The 25,350-nt window shown below is 45.2% G+C and overlaps 1 protein-coding gene across 1 annotated transcript in view; it reads right to left on the bottom strand.

The window, feature by feature from the left end:
- Window positions 1-23,644, bottom strand: part of LOC145349796 (uncharacterized) — a 45,539-nt gene extending 21,895 nt beyond the window's left edge. The window contains exons 1-12 of the mRNA XM_080198341.1: window positions 23,570-23,644; window positions 22,042-22,131; window positions 19,224-19,392; window positions 14,977-15,128; window positions 13,831-13,953; window positions 11,194-11,238; window positions 9,276-9,344; window positions 8,923-9,014; window positions 6,959-7,117; window positions 4,079-4,208; window positions 2,552-2,639; window positions 1,899-1,960 (exon numbers count right to left, since the gene is read on the bottom strand). Coding sequence (XP_080054467.1) covers window positions 1,899-1,960; window positions 2,552-2,639; window positions 4,079-4,208; window positions 6,959-7,117; window positions 8,923-9,014; window positions 9,276-9,344; window positions 11,194-11,238; window positions 13,831-13,953; window positions 14,977-15,128; window positions 19,224-19,392; window positions 22,042-22,131; window positions 23,570-23,644 — 1,254 coding nt within the window. The remainder of the gene's footprint in view (window positions 1-1,898; window positions 1,961-2,551; window positions 2,640-4,078; window positions 4,209-6,958; window positions 7,118-8,922; window positions 9,015-9,275; window positions 9,345-11,193; window positions 11,239-13,830; window positions 13,954-14,976; window positions 15,129-19,223; window positions 19,393-22,041; window positions 22,132-23,569) is intronic.
- Window positions 23,645-25,350: the final 1,706 nt, after the last annotated feature.

The following is a 25,350-nucleotide window of genomic DNA, read 5'->3' as shown; positions in this document are numbered from 1 at the left end:
GAGGATCTGGATATTGGGATCTTTTCAATTCACATGAGGGTCCGGTGTGAGGAAATGTTTTATTGAAGCCAAACAGGAAATCCCAATCATTGGTTATTTCTGGGGTGGTTATGTGCACATATTTTTAAAAAGAGTTACATTTATGTAGCACCTTTTACGAACTCAGAATGTCTCAAATTGCCTTGTGGTCAATGAAGTCATTTTGGAATGTCATCACTACAACAACAACCAAAATCCCACATACCACAACATGTAAAAATGATCTGGTCATTGGTTTTAATGATGTTGGTTGAATGATTGGCCCAGATACAGGGAAGATCTCCCTGACCTTCTTCAAATCACTGCTCTGAGATCTGTTCTGTCCACCTGAGAGGATGAATGGTTCCTTGTTTGAACATCCTTTCTGGGGACTCAGAGTGCAGTACTCCCTCAGTGTTGCACAGGAGTGTCATCGTAGATTTTGCACTCTGGATTGGATCTTTAACCAACTCAACAGCAACAGTGTTACCCCTGAGCCAAAGCTAATAGACAAACACACATTCACGCATTAGCTAACGGGAGCCTAATTGGCTATCATCCCTAGCTCCAGAAAGAAGAGAATTCCAGTATTCCCACTCCCTCCTTTCCCTACATTGTCAAAGTCAGCATAATGCAGGCATTAGGACCTTCCAGCTGACAATAGCACAGGATTACACCAAGCAGAGACCTTGGGTATAAAGATCACAGTTTCCATTCCTTGCATGTACTGTGTTAGCTAAATCAGGTCAGAATGAGTAGAAAGAGAGGCAGTGCTTGTAACCCGTGGTTTATAATCTTAAACACACAATGGGTGATCCATTGCTACAAATATTTCTTTATTCATTCTTGTCTCTCTTTACTGATTCGTGAGACATGAGCGTCATTGACTGGACAGCATTTATTGCCTATCCCTAGTTGCCCTTGAATGCAGTGGCTCACTGGGGCATTTTTAGAGGGCAGTTGAGAGTCAACCACATTATTATGGCCTTAGAGTCACATGTGGGCCAGACCAGGTAAGGACAACAGACCTTATTCCTTAAACAACATTAGTGAACCAGATGGGCTTTTCTGACAATCAACAACAGTTTCATGGTCCTCAGAAGATTCTTAATTCCAGATATTTTTTATTGAATTCAAATTCCATTATCTGCCGTGGCGGGATTTGAACCCAGTTCCCCAGAACATGCACTGAGTTTCTGGATTAATAGTCTAGCGATAATACCACTAGGCCGTTGACTCTGCAAGCACTGCTAATTTGCACTGGGGTTATGATGGACTCCATGGTTGAACAGCCCGCTGACAACACTCAATGCCTAGGTTTATAATAGCTCCCCAAGTATGATATTAGGAGAGTATTGACTGTCAAATTCCATCTACAAAGGGGCAGTAACAATTCAGACAGAGGCAGAGTCTAAAGGGAGTAATATTTAAAAATGATTTATTTGACACAGTGTGTAATTATTTAGGATCCTTCTAGTAAAGCAGGTCAGACTAATGAATACAAGTTAAGTTACAAGTAGGGCAGCATGGTGGCATTAACTTTTAAACTTTCATGGGCTCGATTTTAAAGTTTATTCATTAGTGTCACAAGTAGGTTTACATTAACACTGCAATGAAGTTACCATGAAAATCCTAGTCATCACATTCTGGTGCCTATTCGGCTACACTAAGGGGCAATTTAGCTGGCCAATGCACCTAACCAGCACATCTTTTGGAACGTGGGAAGAAATCGGAGCACCCGGAGAAAACCCACACAGAAACGGGAAGAATGTGCAGACTCTGTCCAGACAGACACCCAAGCTGGGAATCGAACCCAGGTCCCTGGAACAGTTAGGCAGCAGTGCTAACCACCACGCTGCCCCAATTTTTATCTCAAGTACCTGAGTGTAGTCTGTGATCAGTCCCTCCGATTCTGAAGGTACTGCAAAATCAATGGCAGGTTCTGTGGGACAGAACAGAGCGATAATGGGTAAAGAGAAGAACAATGTTCATTTATTTATCCTCATATTTCTGCTGAGAATTACCATGACAAGAGTCTACAATCATCACCTACTCAGCAGGAGTTTCTGACTGGAAGATAATTTGAGAAATCGGTCTCTTAATCTCCCGCGATGTCTTTCCCCTCCTCCCCTCTTTGAATGGGTTCTCTGCCACCAATCCATCCTCACTGTTGTTTCAGGACAGTACCCATCTGCAAAGAGCCCGCGATGTTTCACTATTTTAAAGGTGCTGGATAAACACTGTGACAGCTGTAGGCCACTCACCCCCTCAGACTTGTTCCCTTGTTCAACCAGAGCATTGTTCTTCAGAAACATCGGAATTAGGAGCAGAAGTCGGCAGTTCAGCCCTTCGAGCCTGCTCCGCCATTCAATCAGATCATGGCTGATCTCTCCCTAGTCTTGAATCTTCCTCCCTACCTGTTCCCCATATCCCTTTAACCCGTTTTATCAGAAATATATCCAGCTCCTTCTTGAAACCATTTAATGATTCAGACTCCACCTTGTTTATATAAATGAGGCTGCTCATGCTATACCATGCACTCGTACTTCAGGATGATCCATTCCAAAGTAGCTTACAAGCCCTTGCTGAGTCATAGGTGGTGGACTAGTCGAGGCAGCTGCCTGTGAAATTAAGGACAGTTGTTAAGAGACACACAAACACTGGGCCTACACAGTTCTACTGAAGAAAACTGGAAGCTGCTGCTTTATCTTGCTTGTGTCTTTTTGTCCCATTATATTCTAGGCTTCTGCCTGACCAATCTTCCAGCTTGCCCAAGGAGGATTCAGTTCTCTCTCCATCCTCAGCCTCAGTGGATCGTCTGTGAATTTGCCACCAATGTCTCAACAACCCTCCCCTCACCCAGACAGAATGCAGTGAGTTCAGATCATAAAGCTGATACACAATTCTCCTTTCCCCATCTGTAGGGCTCGCTGTTGCACGGTTAAGAATCCTTAGCCGCTGTGTCTTTATGGTTAAGGTGGGAAGCCGACACTCCACATTTACGCCTGATACTGTTTCACCATCAGAACCAATCGGCCACTTGGCATTGAGGACCAATCAGACACCAGCTGTACTTGAGGCCAGTGAGCAGCGGCGGGGAGTTGGGGTCAATAGGCAGCCCCTAAACTGCCCTGCCTGTTATCATCTCCGATTGCTCCCATCCCACTGGAATACAGCGGGGGAGAAGGGAGGCATCCATCAACGTCTGGTGTCAGAGAGCACCTCCCCATAGCCAATCCGACATTAAACTGACTCCCGATGACTCAAATGGATGAGTCTTCTCTCTTGTTCTTTTTTTGTCCCCATCTCCAATATTCTGATAATTACAATAACAACTTGCATTTACATAGCGCTGCAGTGAAACATCCTGAACTATTTCACAAGAGCGAAATCAAACAAAAATCTAAATCAAATCACAAACAAAAATGTTTGAAGACATTAAACACCTTGATGTTTCTTCTTCTGGTTCAATCATAGAATCCTTATAGTGCAGAAGGAGGCCATTGGGCCCAATGAGTCTGCACCAACCACAACCCCACCCCGGCCCCATCCCCATAACCCCACACATTTACCCTAGCCAGACGTCCTGACCCTAAGGGTCAATTTAGCATGGTCAATCAACCTAACCCACACATCTTTGAAGTGTGTGAGGAAACCAGAGCACGCAGAGGAAACCCATGCTGACATGGGGGGAAAGTGCAAACTCCACACAGTCACCTGAGGCTGGAATCAAACCCAGGTCCCTGGTGCTGTGAGGCAGCAATGCTAATCACTGTGCCATCATGTCACCCTTCTGGTTGCTGGTAGCAGTATCCTGGACATTAACCCGAATTCCTGGAGACTCCAGGACAATTCTATTTTATTAGCACAGCACCAGTGGGATTTTAGACCATCTCGCACCACTGCTAGCCTGAAATGGTTTAAATTGGGCGTTATGCATAACTGGCAGACAAGAATCACCTTCACTCCAATATGAATGAAGGGGGATTTGATCTGTCTTACATGCAGCCTTTTGAGCTAACGTTCAGTTTTGTCCATTCGCTGAGAACGTGAATCTCACCTTCATCCTCCTCTCTGACCTCAGCATTTTTCGGGACCTTCCCACTTTCTTTAGAATTAGGTGTTCCAAGAATTCCATTCGCTGTTCTTGTGTTTTCTTCTCATTGTACTCTTGCCGTAGTTGATCCAGTCTGAAAATGGAAGATTGGACAAGCTCACACTCTCACACTGACAGGGTCGATTCAGAAAGAATGTTCCCGATGGTGGGGGAGTCCAGAACTAGGAGTCATAGTTTGAGGATAAGGAATAAACCTTTCAGAATTGAGGTGAGAAGAAATTTATTCACCCAGAGAGTGGTGAATGTGTGGAATTCACAACTACAGTAAGCAGTTGACGCCAAAACGTTGTCTGATTTCAAGAACTAATTAGATATAGCTCCTGGGGCTATAGAAGTCAAGGGATATGGGGACAAGGTCAGATCAGGATACTGAATTTGCTGAGCAAACTTGAATGCCAGAGCAGACTCAAAGAGCTGAATGGTCTCCTCCTGCTTTTAGTTTCTGTCCTTTCAGGATTGGAGGCTCACTTTGATACGACACAGAAAGCAAGTTACTTTGTGCGTGTATCTGAGTGTAAGTGTAAACTTTAGCCTGCTCCTTCTCCTGATGAGACAACATAATCAGAGAATCATAAAATCCCTAAAGTGCCATTTGGCCCATCGAGTCTGCACCAACAACAATCCCACCTCTAGGCCTCATCCCTGTAACACATGCATTTACCATAGCTAGTCCCCAACACTAAGGGGCAATTTACCGTGGCCAATCCACCTAACCCGCACATCTTTGGAGCATGGGAGGTAACCGGAATCCATGGAGGAAATTCACACAGACATGGAAAAAAACGTGCAAACTCCGCACAGACAGGCTGGAATCAAACCACTGTGCCACCGTGACAACAGTAAATAACCAAAGTTTTTTTTTTAAAGTGGGCAGCAATGAGACCGTGCCAGTCAGAGATGTTTCTACATTGTAGCCAGGAATCCAAGAGCAATTAACTATAGAAGCTATAAAATCCCTACAGTGTAGATGGAGGCCATTCAGCCTATCAAGTCTGCACCAACTCTCCGATGGAGCATCTTATCTATCTCCATAACCCTACACATTTACCCTACTAATCTAGCTAACCTATACACGTTGAGACACTAAGGGGCAATTTATCATGGTCAGTCCACCTAACATACACTTCAAAGGTCTCCAAACAAACATAATGAACACAATGGTGATTAAGTTATCTTAGAAACATTTAATTCTCCACTTTCTTTATCTCTTACACATTCCTCCTTGCGAAATTCCTTTCTATTTATATACTTATCTCATGTGTCTTTTCTACTTGCTCCCTCCCTTAGTTAGAGTTTACTTTCCTATTTATCCACTTTGCCAGTTCATCTGCTCCATTCCAGTTCCAATGCAGCCCATCCTTGCGGAATGACTCCCATCCTTCCCATAAACTTCCTACAAATTTCCCGTTAAAAGAAACTCTACAGACATGACCCTTTTAGTCACAGAATGAGTTCCTGTCCCTTACCATTCACTCAATCTATTAGTTGAATTCACAATATCATATGGCCTTTTGAAGTGGAGCAGAGAGCATTAGGGACACTCTGTGTGATCCCAACTGCTTTCTACACGTAAGAACAAAGGAGGCAAGGGTGGAGTCCCTGGATTAGCAATCCAGAATCCAGGCTAAAGGTTCAACCCCCACCACGGCAGCTGCTGCAATTTAAATTCAGTTAATAAATCTGGAATTGAAAGCTGTGCTCAGTAATTGTGACCATATGTCCTAATAAAGAGGGAAAAACACTGAATTACATCTAGCAATATTGAACTTTTAATGAGACTGGTGAGCTTTTATAAATAGGCATACAAACCAAAGATGACTGAGGAGGTAAAGTTGGTCATTAGCTGGTGGGTGATACCTTGGGACACACAATGGAATCACACCATTTCCAGACAAAAGTCCAAATAAAACATAGGAAAACTAATTGTCATCTCAGGTGGAGACAATGGGAATTCATGAGAGATGAGCATCATCACATCAGGAGATATCCTATGCATTGTGTCGAGATGGATTTCTGGATTTCGCCTTCCAAAAATACACAAAAACTGGATAAAAGCCAACTGAAAAGTTGTCCCAAGTTTGTGCATGTATGTCCACCAAACTGTAGATCACTGGAATTTTGAAACCAACTATTTGCTTGCTGACGTCAGTGCTGGTGGAATCTCGAATCATGACATCCACAAGGTTCAATCATCTATACCTCACAAGTCAGGGATCGTTTAGCATGTTTTGTTTTACTTACTTACTTCGAACTCAATTCTCATTCTAATCAATATACGTGAATGTGTGTTTTACCATTTCCTCGCCTTTAATAGTTAATAAACTCACTCTGAATGTAACTCAAGAGAGCCTAGTTAAATACACTCTTCTCAAAACATAAATACTGGGACTCGGAAAAGTTATCTGCAAAAAGGGATCCTCTTTAGATTAATCTTGTTGAGGTGAGGTGAGAGGGGGCAGGGTAGTGTTGAATAAAAAAGGGAGACAGTACATCCCTCCTCACCAGGAGCAAAACAATTTGGGAGCATCCCAGCTGGATGCTAATACATTGAGGGAACCTTGTTGGATTAACAGATTAGGGACCAGTCGCAACACATGGAATTATCATTGATTGTTGTAAAAACCCATCTGGTTCATTAATGTCCTTTAGGGAAGGAAATCTGCTGTCCTTCCTGCCAGTCTGGCCTATATTGACTCCAAACCCTCTGCAATGTGGTCAACGCTCTGCCTGCACAGTTCAAGGGTAATTAGGGAATGCTGGCCTTGCCAGCGATGTCCACGTCACATGAAAGAATGAAGGAAAGATAAATAAAAGAGGACTTGCCTTTTTCTTGATTTCATGAGCTGTAAGACTTTTTTGGGCACTCTTTTCAGTTCGTCTGTTGACTCGGATAACACAGGCTCCCTCTCTCTACCGACAGTCACTTGGAGTTCCTCAGGCAGGAAGGCTGGGTACGGCATGGGCTGGTAGGTAATCACGTTGCTGCAAAAAAAAACAGACAAAGAAAAATTACCAAAGCCCCCAGTTGGTCAACTAAACCCTTTCCTTTTGATAGTCGATAATCCACATCAGTGTGAAGGAGTCTGATGCCTCCAGCTCTCTGTCGCTTTGAAACTCCAGAGAATTTAGGCCCCATTTGCTCAGTGTCACATCACCGTTCTACTCTCTCACCCCTTTCTGTCGCTCAATCGCCATCATTCAGCTCAGTTACCTCAATCCCTGAGGCTTTAAATCATCTCTCAGGAAGATGATAGAAATCAGAGGCAGCAGGGCTTTGAACTCCCCGGCTAAGAAGGAACTAATGTGAGAGAGGAAAGGTGTCTGCCACCCAGGAATCGTATGTGTTCACTGGCTGGATCCTGCACAGAACCTTTATTCATTAAAATGACATTCTTGGGTTATGGGCATCACCGGCAAGGCCGCCACATTTGTCCCATCATCAGCTGCCCCTTGAGAAACAGCAGGGGGAGAGGGCAGTGTGGGCAGACCTTTTTATTGACTCACTGCAGTCAATGTGGTGATGGTGCTCCCATTGTGCTGCTGGGGAAGGGAACACTAGGATAGGGCAGCACGGTGGTGAAGTGGCTAGCACTGATGCCTCACAGCACCACGGACCCGGGCTCAATTCCAGCCATGGGTGACTGCCTGTGTGGAGTTTACATGTTCTCCCCATGTCTGTGTGGGTTTCCTCCAGGTGCTCTGGTTTCCTCCCACAGTAAAAAGATGTGCAGGTTAGGTGTATTGGCCATGCTAAATTGCCACTTAGTGTCCAAATATTCAGGTTAGGTGGATTGGCCGTGCTAAATTGCCCCTTAGTGTCCCAAGATGTGCAGAGTGGGTGGATTGGCCATGATCAATGCGTGGGGTTACAGGAATAGGTCAGGGGATTTGGTCCAAGTAGGATGCTCCTTTAGAGAGTCAGTGCAAAACCAATAGGCCGAATGGCCTCTTCTGCACTGTAAGAATTCTATGCTTATGTGATAGCACATGGGTCTTGGGCATAATAACAAACAGGTTTATTTGGTAGCTGTTTACTCCAATGTGACTGGATAAAGCCCGCAAAGCAGTCAATGATGTAATGGACCAATCACATGACCAAACCCCTAAGGGGGCCATGCAACGCACAATAACGCTAATATATAACAATATTGATCTTGCAGCCACAACGTAACGGGGATATATATCCAAGTTGGGATCATGCACCAGGTGGCTGGTGTTTTCATGCAGCTTCTGTCCTTTGTCTTTCCAGGCAGTGGAGTTCTTCATTCTCTGATGTCAAGGAAACAATGGGTGGGGTGGAGGGGAGCAGGAGTAGTGAAGGTGGAGGGAGCCTCATGCTGTGCCTGTCAATGTTCTACGTGAATGGCCAGTGCCTGATTGACAATGGATGCATGGCGGCAGAGTGGCTCGCACTGCAACCTCACAGTGCCAAGGACCAGAGTTCAATTCCTTGTGGCTGTGTGGAGTCTGCACGTTCTCACCATGTCTGCATGGGTTTCCTCCCACAGTCCTAAAAGACGTGCTGGTTAGGTGCACTGGCCGGACTAAATTCTCCGAGTATCTCCGAACAGGAGCATGGCCTCTTTTAAGGATTTTCACAGTAACTTCATTGCAGTGTTAATGTAAGCCTACTTGTGACACTGAAACTTAAAAATGGCCATCTCCGTGAGGTACAAAAATAAACCATGTTCCTGTTTCCACTGCACAACACAACATTCACAACCCCATCGAGAAATCTAAGAGTGGGATCTTTCCATGCAATGGAACTGACTGAAGATTCTACTTACTTCACCTGGTCCTTCCTGTTCTCCAGAGGAGGAATTCGGAGGAACAGCGATTTCTCCAGGATTTTCTGCTTCTCATTTTCCAATGGCTTCAGCTAGCGAGAGAGTTTACAAAATTCCACAGAACAGAAGATGAAAATGTCAAGAACAAGGATAGGGAACAGAAACAAATTCTAGAGTTGAAAAGGACTGTGCTCAGATTAAATATAGAGAGAAACTGGTGAACAATGCCAAGGAATTAGCAATAGGAAATACTTAAAACAGGAGATAGAAAAGGTACAAAGCGAGATTAGCCACACACAGTTCAATATAGAGCAGTGTGTGGTATAGATAGCCTCAACGTAAAGTGACCTTACCTGATTCGAGAACCCATATCCAAAATAGCCATAGGCAAAGTCTATCGACATATCAAGACTGCAAACATGCTGAAAAATTTAACCATACAGAGTTATTCAATTCAACTTCACAGAAACTCATCTTAAAGGAAAAAAATACCAGGATGTGTATCTATATAGTGCCTTTCACACCAGCCCAGACATTGTAAGCTATTTCACACCCCTAAACTATCTCTAAGGGGTGGTTACTGTTGCATGTAGGGAAACATGGCAGCTAATTTGTGCACAGCAAGATCACACAAACAGGAATGAGATGAATGACGATATAATCTTTTTCTGGTGATATTGGTTGCGAGGTTAAGCATTAATCAAAAGAGCTCCTCTGTTCTTCTTAAACATACTGCCACAGAATCCATCACACCCTCCAGAGCAGGCAGGCGTGGCCTTAGATTAATGTCTCCTCTGAAGAAAGCACCTCCAATAGTGCAGCTCTGTCTCAGCAATGTAAACCCAGATTGCATCCACCGGTCTCCCCAGTGGGGCCTGAACCAATGACCACCTGACTCAGAGGCAAGGGATCAACAACTGTCATCCAATCAAAATAGCCTCAGTGTGGAAGACGAATGAGATCATCGCACACTGACAATTCCCTGTGTGAATGAAGAGAGGTTTTGACAGAGTATCGACGAAGGGTCCTGAAAAACAGACTTCCAATTGTTTCATCAACATAATCTGATATTAGAGAATCTCCTTTAGTTTCACCATATATGAAAACTAGAGTTTTGGCTCTAACTAATTGGGTAAGCAAGTCTCAATTAACCTACTATGAGAAAGTGCTCACATGGACCAACTAATTACATCATTCAGACTGAACAATTCAAAAGCTATGAGAGACTTAACAACAAATTGTCTCGACACCCCTGGGACCTTCAATCCTCCCCTAGATGAATTTTAAAAATTCATTTGTGGGACATGGGTGTCGCTGGCTGGCCAGCATTTATTCTCCTTCCCTAGTTGCCCTTGAGAAAGTAGTGGTGAGCTGCCTTCTTGAATCGCTGCAGGCTATGTTCTGTGAGTTGACCCACAATGCTGTTAGGGAGCGAATTCCAGGATTTTAACCAAGCGATAGTGAAGGAACGGTGATTGGGATGAACTTCTCATTCTTTCTCTCCCTCTTTTTCTTTCTATCTCTGTCCACTCCCTCTCTTGCCCCATCTCTCTCTTCCTCTCTCTCACCTTGCCCTGTCACACTTTCTCTGATATTTAGGAATCTGTAACTTGAGCCCTCGTTCCTTTTCTGGGCCGATTGAGTGGCCTAGGGTTGTCAACTCTGATGGAGCCTCCAGGAGTGTGTTCTATCACATGACCTTGCTTCGCTGACCATCCTGCCCCCCCGCACAGCCATTGGTCCAGCCTCATCCTGAAGTATTGTCCTCCCACACCAACTGGGCTTTGGCTCTTTAATACTGGAATGGATGATCTTTGACTGTCTCTCAAATCTCCTTTCCTTCTCCCATCTCCAAGATTTACATAATTAAAAAGCAAAACAAAATGGAGGAAAAATACACAACTTGATTTGAGTGTCCCTTGGAGTTTTCTCCTGGGTTGCCCACAGCACTATTCAGAGGTTAAAGTCCAATTCCTCGAGGTTCCAGGGGAGTCCTGGAGGATTAGCAGCCCCAGAGCATGGGCATCCAATGTGAAAGTCATTCTGTGTGGTAGTTGTACATAGTCTTTCTCAGACAGACACGGGACATTTCCTCTGTTAGATGAAGGAAAATCAACCTGAGTTTTAAGCAAGATTCTTCCATTTAAACACAGTCAACATTAGATTGATGAGGGGAGATGCAGCCCTCAGTCTGTGAGTGATATTATGTGTACATTCCCCAGCCTCGATCTTCAGCCTCTTTTATCCCAGTCACTTTATCTTAACACTTACCAGATTCTTGATCCCCAGTTCATACGTTTCTGTGATTGAAACTTGCTGAAAGGCAAACAGACCCGAAAATGACTGCTTCATGCCACAACACGTACTACCATAGCACATTCAACAGAGAAAAACGCATTCCCAAAGCATTTTGCAGAGACAGATTCAGGCAAGAAACAAATCAATTGATGTTCAGACGAAAGGGGAGATATCGGGACAACTGAACACATTCTTGGTCAGAGGAGCAGGGTTTAAGGAGGGTCTCAATTGAGGAGGCAGAGATGGAGAGACTGAGAGGTTTAGATAGAAATTCAGACACACGAGGGCCGTCAATAGCGGAGGGAAGGAAGACCATTGCAAGCAGACCTCAATTAGAAAGAGTCTAAATAAATAATAATGACCGTGTACATGACCCAGAATTCATTGTCAACGTGGAGATAATTACACATGGTCCAATGTGATTGATTTGCTCAGATGGAGCACTGACTATAGTCATAGGAACAGGAGGAGGCCATTCAGCTCCTTGAACTTGTTCCATCACTATTCAGTGATGTCCAATCTGCCACATACCTTTATATACCTGCCTTTGCCTCTTATCTCTCATCCCTTTGGCTAACCAAAAACTATTAGAAACAGATTTAAAATTAACAATTGATCTAACATCAACAGTGCTTTGCAGATGGGAGTTCCAAATTCTCTGTGTTGAGAAGTCTTTCTTAATTTCATCCCTAAAAGGTCCGGTTCTGAGTTTAGACTATGTCCCCTAGTTCTAGACACCCAAACCCAGGCATTAGTTTCTCTCCACCTACCCTCTCTGTTCCCATTAGCATCTTGAAAACTTTGATCAAATCTCTTCTGAATCTTGTCAATCCAGGGAATTACAGCTTGTGTAACTGCTCCGTATTATTTAACCCAGCAAGTCCAGCTATCATTAGGCTACATTGACACTGAGTTCTCTCCAAGGCCAACATATCCTTTCTAAAGTGTATGTCCCAGAACTGAACATCCCAAATCGAACTTGGGTTTGAATGAGAGTTAATGCTTGGCATGGCGTGATGCTATAGAGTGTTGGTGGATCCAGCATGTTGTAACCTGAAATATCCACAGAAACTGAACCCTTTTCAGAGGATCTTAATACGTGAGGATGGAACATGAATTAAAGGCAAGTCCCTCCTCCCTCATGTATTTCTGATCAGACACGGATCATGAGGAGGCCAAGGACACTCCCTCTGCCAGTGGCCTTGCACACCTGAGCATTTTTGCTTCTCTCCATCTGTTCTGCTCCAGACAACTCAGTGAGAACCAGGACAAGGCCAGTTTGGTGACCATGGACAGGACGAGTGAACCATCAAATACACCGTCTCCTCAACCCGACAGCCCTAGCTCTCTGACTTTGTAATGGTTCAAAGAGCAAACTGGGGTCTCTGGTGACATTGTCCAAACACTCATTACCCATGTCTGAGTTTTGATGGACCATGTCCTTGTCTGCTCTCCACACACCAGCACTTTGACAAGGGCTGGCAGCTCAGAACCAAGACTCTAATCCACTTTGTCAACCTCTCTTGTGGCCACCAAGCCCAGATATTTTGACCCCACCTTCACAGCCTCAAGTTCACTTGGCTAATGCAATGTTACGCAGAAATTGGAACAGACTGTCCGAGTTTGCATGGCTCAGCTGCTTGTATGAGCAATCTGCTGAGAGATCACGAAGGCCCATGTAACAACAACTTGCATTTATATAACACCCTTAACCTCAAGGCATTTTGCAAGATCCTTATCAGATCACATTTGGCACTGTAGCACCAAAGGAAAGATTATGATGGGTGACCGAAAGCTTGGCCAATGAGGTAGGTTTTAATCAGCATCTTAAAATCCAAAGACGTGCGGGTTAGGTTGATTGGCCATGCTAAGAAATTGCCCCTTAATGTCTAGGAATGCGAAGGTTAGAGGGATTAGTGGATATAATACGTAGGGATATGGGGGTAGAGCCTGGGTGGGATTGTGTTCAGTGCAGACTTGATGGGCCGAAGGGCCTCTTTCTGCACTGTAGGATTCTATGATTCTATGATAAAGCGGAAAAAGGCAGGGGAGAGAGGTTGAGGAAGGGAATTCCAAGCTTTGAGTCCCAACAACTGAACAATGATTTGGGTGGCAGAGGGAGGCGAGGGGAGGGTACCAGAGACTAGCAAAGGCCCAAAATCGGCCATATGCAGACATCTTGGAGGATTTTGGACCGGAGGAGTTTATAGAGGGAGCGAGGGGCCACACCTTGGGAAGATTTGAGAATGAGGATGCTAATTTTAAATTTCTGGAACTGCTGGACTGGAATCAATGGGGTGATGTGTACACAAGAATCAGTGTGCATTAGGCTACATTGTGCAAACCAGTGTTAGTGTTAGGTGGATTGGCCATGCTGAATTGCCGTTAGTGTCAGGCGGACTAACTAGGGTAAATGCGTGGGGTTATAGGGATGGGATCTGGGTGAGATTGTCGTCGGTGGATGGAAGGGCCTCCTTCTACACTGTAGGATTCTATGATTCTATAGCACGTAGGGAGTTTGTTGCACTGGCCAAATTCTAGAAGCTTCCTCACCAGATTCCTTCTCACCTTAGATAGTGCAATTGATGCTATTTCTGTGAACAGACTTACCTGAACAATGTCAAACAGATGTAGATAGGTTCGCCCCAGGAGTCTCTGAGATTCTGAGAGTTTTTCAGTCCCCAGTAGCTCTACAGAGACCTTGTTTCTCTCATCATTCTTCTCTCTTGGAACCTAGCAGAGAGTGAGAGTTGTAGAGGCCAAGCAAAAATTCTAAGTAGCAATTTAGCATGAAGATGGGAGGGAATCGCGCTGCTTGTTTGGGCGAGCTCAGTTGCAATGGTATGGCACTTCGAAAATAAAAGAACCCAGATGTGATTCTTACTAGCAGAGGGATGGGGCACAGCCTATTCTCATCGGTAAGCCAACTGCTGAACTCTAGGGGTGCCATTATGCAGGTGCCCTGATTTCCCCCGCTTTTGCCCACCCCCTCAGACAAAGCCCCTACATCCCTGATTGCTGCCCCAGAAATCACCGATGCCTACCCCTTTTGTCCCCCGACATTGCTGATCCCCACCCTTCCTGTTCACCATCCCAGTGATGATTTCCAACCTCAAATCCACAAATCTAGACATCACCGATCCCTATCACTGCCCTCCCCAATCGCCGACCTGGTTGTTACCCTCTCCTGATGCAGAGTACCTCCCTCCCTCCCCCCACCACAAAGCTCGTCCTCCCCACCTCCTCCCCCTCCGAAATGAGCCCAACCCCATCAGCCTCCATCTGGCACTGCCCCTTTGGCACTGTCCATGCAGTGGGCAATGCCAGGGTGCCAGACTGGAATGATATTCTAGCACTGTGTAAGGCTTGCAAGATTGGCCCTCCCCCGGACCAGCCAGGGGGACTTTAACAGCCTCTGGTCCCACTAGTGAGACCATCACATCTGGTCTCCATTGGTGGGGATGATATGTGATCCTCGCTGATAAGGACCTTGACCGATGAGCAGATAAGAACGAGTGAGCCTGGGCGATAGTGTCCCGGGCTCATTAATTATACTTAAGTTAACACATGAAGGGCACAAAGCTGATTTCGACAGCAATTCTGTGATGGTAAGATTGCGAGAGGTGAAAAATCAGGCGTGAACCCTATTTTTACCTCTCGTCTGATCTTACCCATTCGCCACACCAATCGACTGGCGGGAAAACGGTAAGATCGCCCCCTTTGTTTCCCCTCCACTCAATCAGTTCTATACTGTACCTCAACACAAAAATATTTCACTTCTTCAAAGGGAATAAGGATTTTTGACTTTTTCGTCTTCAAGAGCTCTCTGATGTGGCGTGGCATGGTGCACTTCACAATTCTGCCCACGGTGATCCGGACAAACAGCTGCATTCTCTTTTGCAGAACCACTGCAATTTGAACCACTTAAAGAAAACCATTGAAAATTGAGCTTGTGAAACAGGGCGGGAGTCAGTCAGCCAGCCACCCACCCAAACCAATCTCCATTCATGGAGCAAGTTGTGTATTCCTCCCACCTGCAGTTGGCGCTGTCGGTTCTGCTCTGACTGATCACACCTGCAGTTGGCGTCACTTGGCTCAATTGTTCATGGCCTTGACTGCCTCGCTCTCCACTGATATTTTTAGCAGCCCAAGATCCTATGTGTTTTGATAACCACTCTCTCAATATGTCCTGTCACCTTCAAAGATCCACGTACATGAATCCCTAGGTGCTTTTCAATGGACCTACCTTATATTACCTTATTGTGAACATAGCCCAGTCTGTCACGCAAACCAGCCTCCCACCCATTGAATCCGTCTCTGCTTTGCATTACTTTGGGAAAAGCAGCCAGCATAATCAGGGACCTCATGCACCTCAGACATTTTCTCTTCCACCTTTTTCTGTTGGCTGGCACATGAGGACATGTGCCAGCGAACTCAAGAACAGCTTTTTCCCTGCTTCCATCAGACTTTTGAATGGACCTACCTTATATTAATTTGATCTTTCTCTACAACCTGGCTATGACTGTAACACTACATTCTGCACCTTCTTCTTTCCTTCTCCCCATGTACTCTATCAATGGTATGCTTTGTCTGTTTGGTGCGCAAGAAACAATGCTTTTCATCCTATCCCAATACATGTGACAATAATAAATGAAATCAAACACTACCCACCACCACCACCCCCCTGCCCCCAGAATGGTAACTCTGCCATTCCCATTGCTCCATCTAGCTGGACCTTATATTAATCCCCTTTCTGAACCTCAACCACTCTTGCTGGCAACATATTGGAACTACTGGAAGTGAAGCTCTTCGCCGGTATGCCACAGATTAAAACCTACTTTGTCAACATCCACCTCACTCAACCATCAGAGAGAAAGGAATTTCAAAACCACAGCCGGAATTCTCCAGACGTTCGTGCCTCACTATTGCTGCCAGCGAGAATGGACAATGTGGTGCTCAGCAAAATCTCCTCTCACTGCAGCGGGACTGGAGAATCCCAGCCACAGGTGAAGCTGGAGAATCCAGCCCCAGTCTTTCAACTACCTGGAGAACAGAATGAGCATTGTCCGGCCTCTAGCTGGGAAAAAGGATACAGGTATTGGGAAAATCCTTACACTGTTTAATGTGAAATGCCACACAACCAACCTGCAATGGAAAATGGAAAGTTATTAAGGTGAGGTTGAATAAAGAGAGGAACAGTTTGTAACTTACGTCCATTTGGAGATTAACTATTGACCAGATGTATCAGAAATCATAAAATGATTCCCTTTAGTCAATATCTTAGGTTGGAAACTAACACTTCAGGCTCGAAGGCCAAATGACCTACTCCTGTATCCATTTTCTATGGTTGTGGATCCTTGAAAACTGCAAAGTGGATGTAACACTGACAAGAATCAGATTAAACATTTCCCTTCTCTTATCCCTGACAAATCCACAGAGCTACCAGATAAAAGATACAGGGCTGAATTTTATAGCCATGATGGTGATTGTGTCCATCTGTCAAAACATCAGTGGTAACTCTGCCGTGAACATTTCTGGGGGTGGGGGCTGGGTGATCCTGAAGGTATTATCTGCCATCAGGCAGTATAACTGCTGTCTTGGTTCCCGTGCCTTCCACGGGTTTCCCCCCTCCGAGGACTGCCAACCAATTGCAGCTCTGGCAGCTCTTCAGTGCCCAGCAGTGCCTCTATGATTGGTCATCACTGGTATGGCTCCTGCTCTGCTCAAGACTGCAAGAAACTACAAAAGCTCATGAACATAGCCCAATCCATCACGAAAACCAGCCTCCCATTGACCCACTGCCTCAGCAAAGCAGCCAGCATAATGAAGGATCCCACCACCCCGGACATTCTCGCTCCCACTTCTTCCTTCGGGAAAAAGATACAAAAGTCTGGGGTCACGTACCAACTGACTCACTTAACAGTCTCAGAGGTGTTATTTCAGCGACAACAAATTGGCGTCACGAACAGGATTCTGTTTGCGGACCCTGGCCACAACCGGGACACCAGAATAGAACACTGAGCCTAACGGAGTGGATCAAACTACAGTGGACAATCATCGGTGATGAGAGAACGTGGAAGTGGAAGACGTCTGAACTGAACATATGCGGACAAGGAGGCATCCGTCTCTAACACCCAGCCTTAGACCAGTTGTTAAGAGGGGTAGCACCCCCCCACACGCAGGTCAGGAACTTGAAGTGGGTGTAGAGATTGGAGAAAGAGATGCCTAGGGTGTGATGTTCAGACGTGAATGAGAGAGAAACTGTCTAAGTGATTGCCGGAGGGAAAAGAAAAGCCAGCTTAATAGTGTAAGCGGTGGTGCAGAGGGATCTGGAGCCGGAAGAACTGCATCATTACTGGGACCGGGAACTAAACTATACAAATATCCACACTCGCTTGTATTTGGAAGAAACCGCTTTTAAGAACCTGCTTCCCCCAAAAGCTTTTGTAATAAAGCCACTGTACTTTGTCTACTAATAGTCTCAGAGGTATTATTTTACCGACAACATGGAGTAACACATTTTTTAAAAATTTCTTTTCAGTTTAATATCTGATAAGTCCCTTATCTGGGGACCGTATATTACTTTGACATTCGGAGCAGGGAAATGGAATAGAGGCAATGAAGTGGAGAATGGAGATGAAGCTGGTTCCTTCCACAAGGAAAAATCTATCTTTTACAGAGAAGCTTTTCTGCATGGTAGAAGGTCCACCATGCTCAAAGTGGGTTCTCCATACAGTTCAGTGATGGGTTCTTGCTTATTGATAAAATGAACAGCTTATTGTTAATCTTTAAATATTTACAGATCCCAGTTAATGTCACACATAGTGCTGCTTCCAGAATGTTCTTTCAGAATCTATTATCATGTGACTCTATACATCATACCATGGCCGATGCCTTTCTCTGATGCCTTGCTCTGCTGAGCACCCTTATGGTTAACCTTGCCTTGCTGAGCACCTTCACTTACAATGGCATGCAGGCACATCCATCAAACAACATCACCCTTTCTTCTCAAAAGAAAATTTTCCTCCCTTCCAACGGAGTATAACTTAAGGAGAGAGTGGTATAATGGTAATATCATTGGACTGCTAATCCAGAGGGCTAGACTAATCTTCTGGGGTCATGGGTTCATATCCCACCATGGTAACTGGTGAGATTTAAGGGGACACAGTGGTTAGCACTGCTGCCTCTCAACGCCAGGGACCCGAGATTCGATTCCTGGCTTGGGTCACATAAAGTTGCATGGGTAAATACAAATTTAATTCTATCAGAGCGGTTTCACTTAAATAGGCTGGGGTTTTCCGTCCGTTAATTCCTCTCACGTAAATCATTTTATTAGTTATGGGTAGAGGTAGGTCTGTGTCGGATATGGAGGCTCTCATATCCACCAGCATCTCGCATTGTCTGCCCCCTACTAATGCAGACACGTAAATCCTACCTTCCTTATTACCCGTACCCAAGGGGGCTGCTGACCGTCAGTTAGCCTCCTCTGTTGCAGTAGGGAAGGCTGGGTTAGGGTTAGGGTTAGGGTTAGGGTTAACCCTAACCATGTTTACTTCAACAAGTGGCTTCGTATGTCCACTCTTGTTGCAAAATTAGCATGTAAGCATTTGCCTCTTATCCCCCTTTGGGGCCCTACAGTCCCAGGTGAAATGTCCTGGACCCTGCAATTATGACAAGTCCCCTTAGCCTTAACTAATGGGATCAAACCTATATGCTCCTGCTTTATTCTTGGGTATTGCTTTTCATCTGATCCGTCCTTAATTCCAGAAGTCCATTCCACTAATTCATCATAATCCCATGAACTGATAACTCCCGTTTTAAGGATTTTCTGATGCGCTAGTGACAGCCCATCTTTAAATGTTTGGATGAATGCCCTATCTGTACAGGTGGCTTTGGGCATCCCCGAACATTCCTGATAGACCTTAAAAAGTTGCTCCCCATATTCGGAGGCCCCTTCTGTTGTTTAGTATTTGTAATTTTAGACCAGTTGGTTGGTGCATTACCCAGGACACGTTGAACTCCTGCCTTAAACTGATTAAATGGTTCCTGTTGTGCCTCCACTTCTGCTTTTAACTCGACTGCGTGTTCGCCTTCTTCCCCGGTAATCAAACCGAGGCTGACTGGCGGGATCCTGTTGGGGTCCGCCCCATCACCCATCAGTCTCCATTTGTCCTGTGGGCAGGCGGCTCATACCAATTGATGTATATCTCGTAAGTGTAACTGGTGGCCAACCCAGATTGTGTCCAACTCCGACCAAAATTTGGCATTTGCACTCCAGGACTGAAGTTTCCCCAGTGAAATCAGCATCTGGTGTCTTTCTCCTGGGGTGAAGGGCTTAAATCGGGCATTGGGGGCATTTATAGTACCTCCCTTAGTACAGGGGCTAAGTTATGAACCTCCTCCTCGTCAGGATCAACATTTCCCACTGGCGCCGTGGGCTTTATTATCCGGCTACCAGGATACGGGGGCAGGGATCCCCAAGAATGTTCCTCTAATGACTTCTTTTTCCAGTCCTAGCTCCTCCCATCTCTTGTAGCACATTACTATATGACCCTGTATACCTAACTTACCTTTCCATTATTTTAATCAAGACCTGTACCTGTTTCTTTCTCACTGGGATCTAGATAGCGACACCCCCGATGTGTTTCAATAAACTCATCCTCTGAGTTTACTCTTTGTGGAGTTCACACTAAAACTGAGGGATTGGGAAATACACCGCTACTTATGAAGGAGGGAAATCTGAATTGAAACACTTTCCAGTTTACAAACAGTTTACAAACCCAGGGGTCTTCCCATCATTCAGGACGCTTTCCTTGAGTTCTCTTCTGCTTCTATTCTGATGTTTAAGACAGTTCATTTCTTCATGTTGCTAAATGGTCACACATTCCTTTTGCATTTGATCTTGAAGGACAATCAGTTATTCTTTCAACTGATTGTGTTCTTGGTGACCTCTTGGTAACTCTGGATTTCAGTGTACCACAATGTCTGTCCTGATAGTTCCAATGCATATCCCAATGTACTATTTAATGTCTTTTTTAGCTCCTCATGTTTTTCCATGGCTGCATGTTGATTTTTCAAGGGGTCTTCCAGGATCACAACTTCTTGGCAGCCTTTTCTGCCTGCTGCCGTGTCTAGGCTCTACATCTGGTTGAGTTTCCCCATCTCCTCCTTTGATTTGCCAAAAGAAAATGTGTCATGTGATCCAGTCTCAATTGCACTTTTGCTTTGAACAGAGCACACTCATACAGCTCTGATTCAAGGTTTATTCCTATTGTTATGGTTAGGAGGTTCTTTTCATTTGAACAGCCCAAATTTCACATTTCACCAGCCGTTTGTAAACTGGAAAGTGTTTCAATTCTGATTTCCCTCCTTCATAAGCAGCAGTGTATTTCCCAATCCCTCAGTTTTAGTGTGAACTCCACACAGAGTAAACTCAGAGGATGAGTTTATCGAAACACATCGGGAGTGTCACTTTCTAGATCCCAGTGCATTCATATTAAAAAAGAGGGATAGAGACAGGAACAGGTACAGGGCAAAAACAAGAGCCAAGATTTATTATTTCATGAACCCAGAATCAAAGTCAAATGTTGTGTTCTTTCACGGAGCTTGGCAGGCTGAAAGAATGTTGCTGAATAATTCACTTTTTCAGCAGAGATGGCTTCCATGATGGGATAGGCACTTGGAGATGAATTAGTCTTGTAAGCGCTGTTTAAGCAGTTCCAGTAGAAACACGATGTGGAGTTGCCGGTGTTGGACAGGGGTAGGCACGTTAAGAAGTCTCACAACACCAGGTTAAAGTCTAACAGGTTTATTTGGTAGCACGAGCTTTTGCAGTGCTGCTCCTTCATCAGGTAGCTTCATCATCCTTCGTCACCTGATGAAGCAGCAGCACTCAAAGCTCATGCTACCAAATAAACCTGTTAGACTTTAACTAGCAGAAACAATGTAAGTGGGGGCCAGGCACTCAACTGGAGCAAGCCCTCGTTCTGAGCCGCTGTTTGCTAAATGGAAGATGACAGATCGAGTGGCAGTGCAACTAGACAGGGTAAATGGTTCTCCTGGCTATGACTCCCACTTTGATAAATGATATATGCGCATTTCATAAACACATAGGGGTGAATGTTCCCATCTTATCGGCCACAGGATTCGTAGCCAATTGGGGGGAGGGTGGGCAGACCACGCAAACGTCCACTGACCTCAGGTGGGATTCTCCAGTTTTGGGGTGAGTGTAGCTGGAAAATCCCCCCTATAGTGTGAGGTCTTAGCTCCATTACATCTATGTATGACTGTTCTCATGTGTCTTGTCTTAATAAACGAACCCACAATGTGTTTGCCCAATCCCTTATGAGTGACTGGTACCTTGTACAATAAATAAGCCCAAGATATTATATTACATTAACATGACAATTAGTTCTCTCATGGATCAAGACATTTTACTGTTTCTGCACCCTCTCGGTGAATCCTTTCACTTTGGCCTCAGGGACCCAACTCACCATGTGTGGGTCTCACCCGCAGGTTTCTCAATCACATCAATTCCTTGACGCACGTCTACATTCTCCTGTGTGTTGCCCCCTTATCCCCCACCTAAATGCAGTCACCTGCCCTACAGTGTGGTGAATGTACCCTGGAATCCCCACAATGTTGTCACCTGCACTGATACTCAGCTCTGAAGCCGACTTGAGAGTATCATTACCCGGAGGATTCCTGTGCTTTTACTCTGTCGGCTGGCCATCAAACTCTCCCCACCCCACCCCCAAACTCCAACTGGATCTCTTTGCCTGCCATGGGAAAAGGTCACTAAGAATGTAGCAAATAACTCACTGGCTCATCCACAGCTGTGAGGTGGGCTGGGGGAACAGCCGTTGAATTTTCTCCACCTTCTATAGATTCTTTAGGAACTCCCATGAAACGCTGTAAGAAGATAAATGTCAGTGTGAACAGTATGAAGTCCTTGTGCCACGTGCTACTGCAAACACTTAACCAGTAACTACAATTCATTGAGGAGAAAGGCTCAGCCATTCCCAAGAAGGTGGAAGTTGCCAGTGAGAGTAAAGATGGGCAGTGAGGGTGACTGGGAACAATTTCAGTTCCTTCCCTCTCCCAGGTCGTGGGCAGATTTGCTAATTATTATTGTACAATTAAGAAAAGCTCTGTGGAGATAGAGGAACAAGAGTTAATGTTTCAGTTCGATGACCTTTCACTGGAACAGGAAGGAGTAAGGGCCAACTCTCTTCCAGTAACTTGTTAGTGTTTAATTCCCTGACAATATTAGGACAGGTGATCACAATCCTGGTCAGAGTGGGAGGTTTTAAGAAGTGCCTGAAAGGAGAGGGAGTGAGGTGGAGAGAGAGGGATGTGGAGGGTGGCAAGCCCAGAGTTTTGGGTCCAGGTAGCTGATTGCTTGGAGCCAGAGGTGCGAAACGAGCAGGCAAGGGATGCAATTAAAACTGGGGGTGAGTGCAAGGCCTGATTTGGAGGAGTGCAGAAATCTGGGCTGGAGGAGGTTACACTGAGAGGGAGGAGGTGAGGCCAGAGAGGGAGCGGAACACAAGGCCAAGAATTCCAAAATAGAGGTGTCACTGGACAGGGAGCACGAGATCAACGTGATGAGTAAACGAGGTTGATTAATGTTGCAAAATTAGAGGAGATGTGGCAAACTGTCCAGCTGGAGTTGATGTCTTCTGTACAAGAGAACCATTTTGATAAGAACATGCAGGGCCTCAACTGAAAGTTAAATGTGATATTTTTCCTCGGCCTTCACCGAGAACTTTCTGCATATCCGCTATCGAGTTGACAAGTTACCTTAATGAGTCCAGGGCTCTTCCCGTTCTGCGGTGAGGTTTTGGATGGCTGCGCCACAGAGGCATGTCTGCCGGTAGCGATTGTGGCTCGCCTTCCACCCGTGCTAGGTAGAATGAAACTGTGCAGTGACCTTTCCGGCGTTAATATATTGCTTTCAAGGATGTCAGAAGATGGACTCCTTGAGACCTTTGTAAATGATGAAGATAATGATAAAATGTTGCTCCGAGTACGGTTCCTTGCAAGTGGCAAGTGCAGCTTATCCATGATTGAACGATCAGGAGAGGTGGCCCTGAGAGCTTGGGATTTTCAAAATGGCTCACATCTCGTTGGAAGATATTGACACTGATCCTCTGCATACATTGACCAAACCACCTGGTTCCATCTTTCTAACCTCAGATCGTCTCCAACTGGCGGAAGTTGGTTTTCTTTTGAAACAAGTAACCATAGCGCCACAGAATGTTGCGTCTTTACATCATAATATTCATTCCAAATCTGCTCTTTGATCCAAGCAAGTGCCGAGTTCATCTGTTCAACTATTAACGCTCACATTTATCAGCAGACAGAACTGGTTGACCAGTTTTTTTAGATATTTCAGCTCGCTCTCTCCTAATGCAGTCTCCATGTTTCTAGTAGCTCGGAAAGGGCTATGCCACCGTCATTAACTTAATAACAAATTTACAACATATACAGGCCATTCAGCCTGACTGCTAAGTGCAGTCTTCACACTCCACCCAACCCTCATTCCACTCCTTTCAGAATAATATTTCTCTCCCTTGTGTGTTTAGCAAACCTCCCCGAAGTCTATCATCAGCACCATTCACCTCATCTACTCTTCTCACAGTGAATTCCATATTCTAGGTCCTCGCTGGCTAAGAAGGTTTCTCCAAATTATTAACTATATTTAAGTGTGTGTTTATCTGTGCAGCCAATGGACAGTGTGTAGAACGCTGGCAGCATACAGCACTGAGCCGGCAGCACAATCCAAGAATCAAACCCTGGCACTGTGAGTCAGCAGTGCCAACCACTGTGCCACCACATGGATGAGATCAAATGTGATAGATGGGGGACCTGTCAGAGAACCTGCTGACACTCTGCACTTCGGATGACTGGGAGACAGAGGGAAGAAATGATTGGGACTTGCCATCCGGATGGGGATGGGAATGGGGGGTGGTGGGACTTCACAGCGAGATGGTGGCTGCCCAGACAGGTCCATGAGGGAGGCCAGTGATTGGGTGGTGGGGTTGGATGGCCAGCAATGGTGGGTTTGTGGCAATCAGGTTGGCCAGCGATTGGGGGGCCAGCAATGTGAGGCCACTGCGCATGTGCGAATCGCCAATCTGACAGAGAATGGGTGGAAGAAAGGGAAGAACTTGCATATATATGGTACCTTTTCACAATCTCAAAATGTCCCAATGCACTCTGCAGAAGTGCCTACAGAAGTTTCCATCCAGCAGCAGAGAGTGGTGTTGTATCACTTTAAGGAAGAGAAAGGGTTTGAAAAGCTTTTGATTTGTTTTTTTAATTCATTTGCTCACTCAGAATTAAAGGATCACTTATTGCAGCGGCCTGTTGGTTAAGAATCACTTTGGGTTTTTTTTTTAAACTTCCAAATGGCAAATCAGCTCATGAAATTGCCTTTTCCATTTTTCGCCTTCCTCTTATTAATTTTTCTAACTCTGATCTCAGGTCACAGAAATCACAGAATCCCAACAGTGCAAAAGGAGGCCAATCAAGTCTGCTCCAAAAAACAATCCCACCCAGGCCCTTTCCTCACAACTCCACATATTCACCCTACTGAATCTCTAACCTATACTCCTGGGACACTAAAGGGCAATTTAGCATGGCCAGTCAACCAAACCCACACTTCTTTGGACTGTGGGAGGAAACCCATGCCAACATGGAGTAGGGGGGAGTTGGTGATGGTGATATGCAAACTTCACAGTGACCCAAGCTGGGAATTGAACCCAGGTCCCTGGAGCTGAGGCAGCAGCATTAATCACTGTGCCGTTTCATTTACCTAAAACATTCACTCTGACTCTCCATCTCTCTCCAAAGCTGAAACCAGGCTGCTGAGGATCTCCAGGTATTTTCTGCACTGATTTCTAGCTTCCTCGGTGTGTCGCTTTTGTCTTTCGCTGTTTGAAGGGTTAATGGTAACAACCACACAATCCCTCTTCTCTCTCTCCCTTTCCCCTGGACATTGACAGATTTGCTTTAGACTCCCTCATACCCAGGGGATAAGTTTGGAAATATTGCCATCTGCTGGATGATTGGTGAAGTATTCACCCTGGATGCAGTGTGGCTTGAGTGACACTCCTCTGCTCTTAA

The sequence above is a fragment of the Carcharhinus amblyrhynchos genome, chromosome 11, assembly GCF_965287045.1.
Source record: "Carcharhinus amblyrhynchos chromosome 11, sCarAmb.v2.hapA, whole genome shotgun sequence".
Taxonomy (NCBI): domain Eukaryota; kingdom Metazoa; phylum Chordata; class Chondrichthyes; order Carcharhiniformes; family Carcharhinidae; genus Carcharhinus; species Carcharhinus amblyrhynchos.
This window is presented reverse-complemented; position numbering and strand designations above follow the sequence as displayed.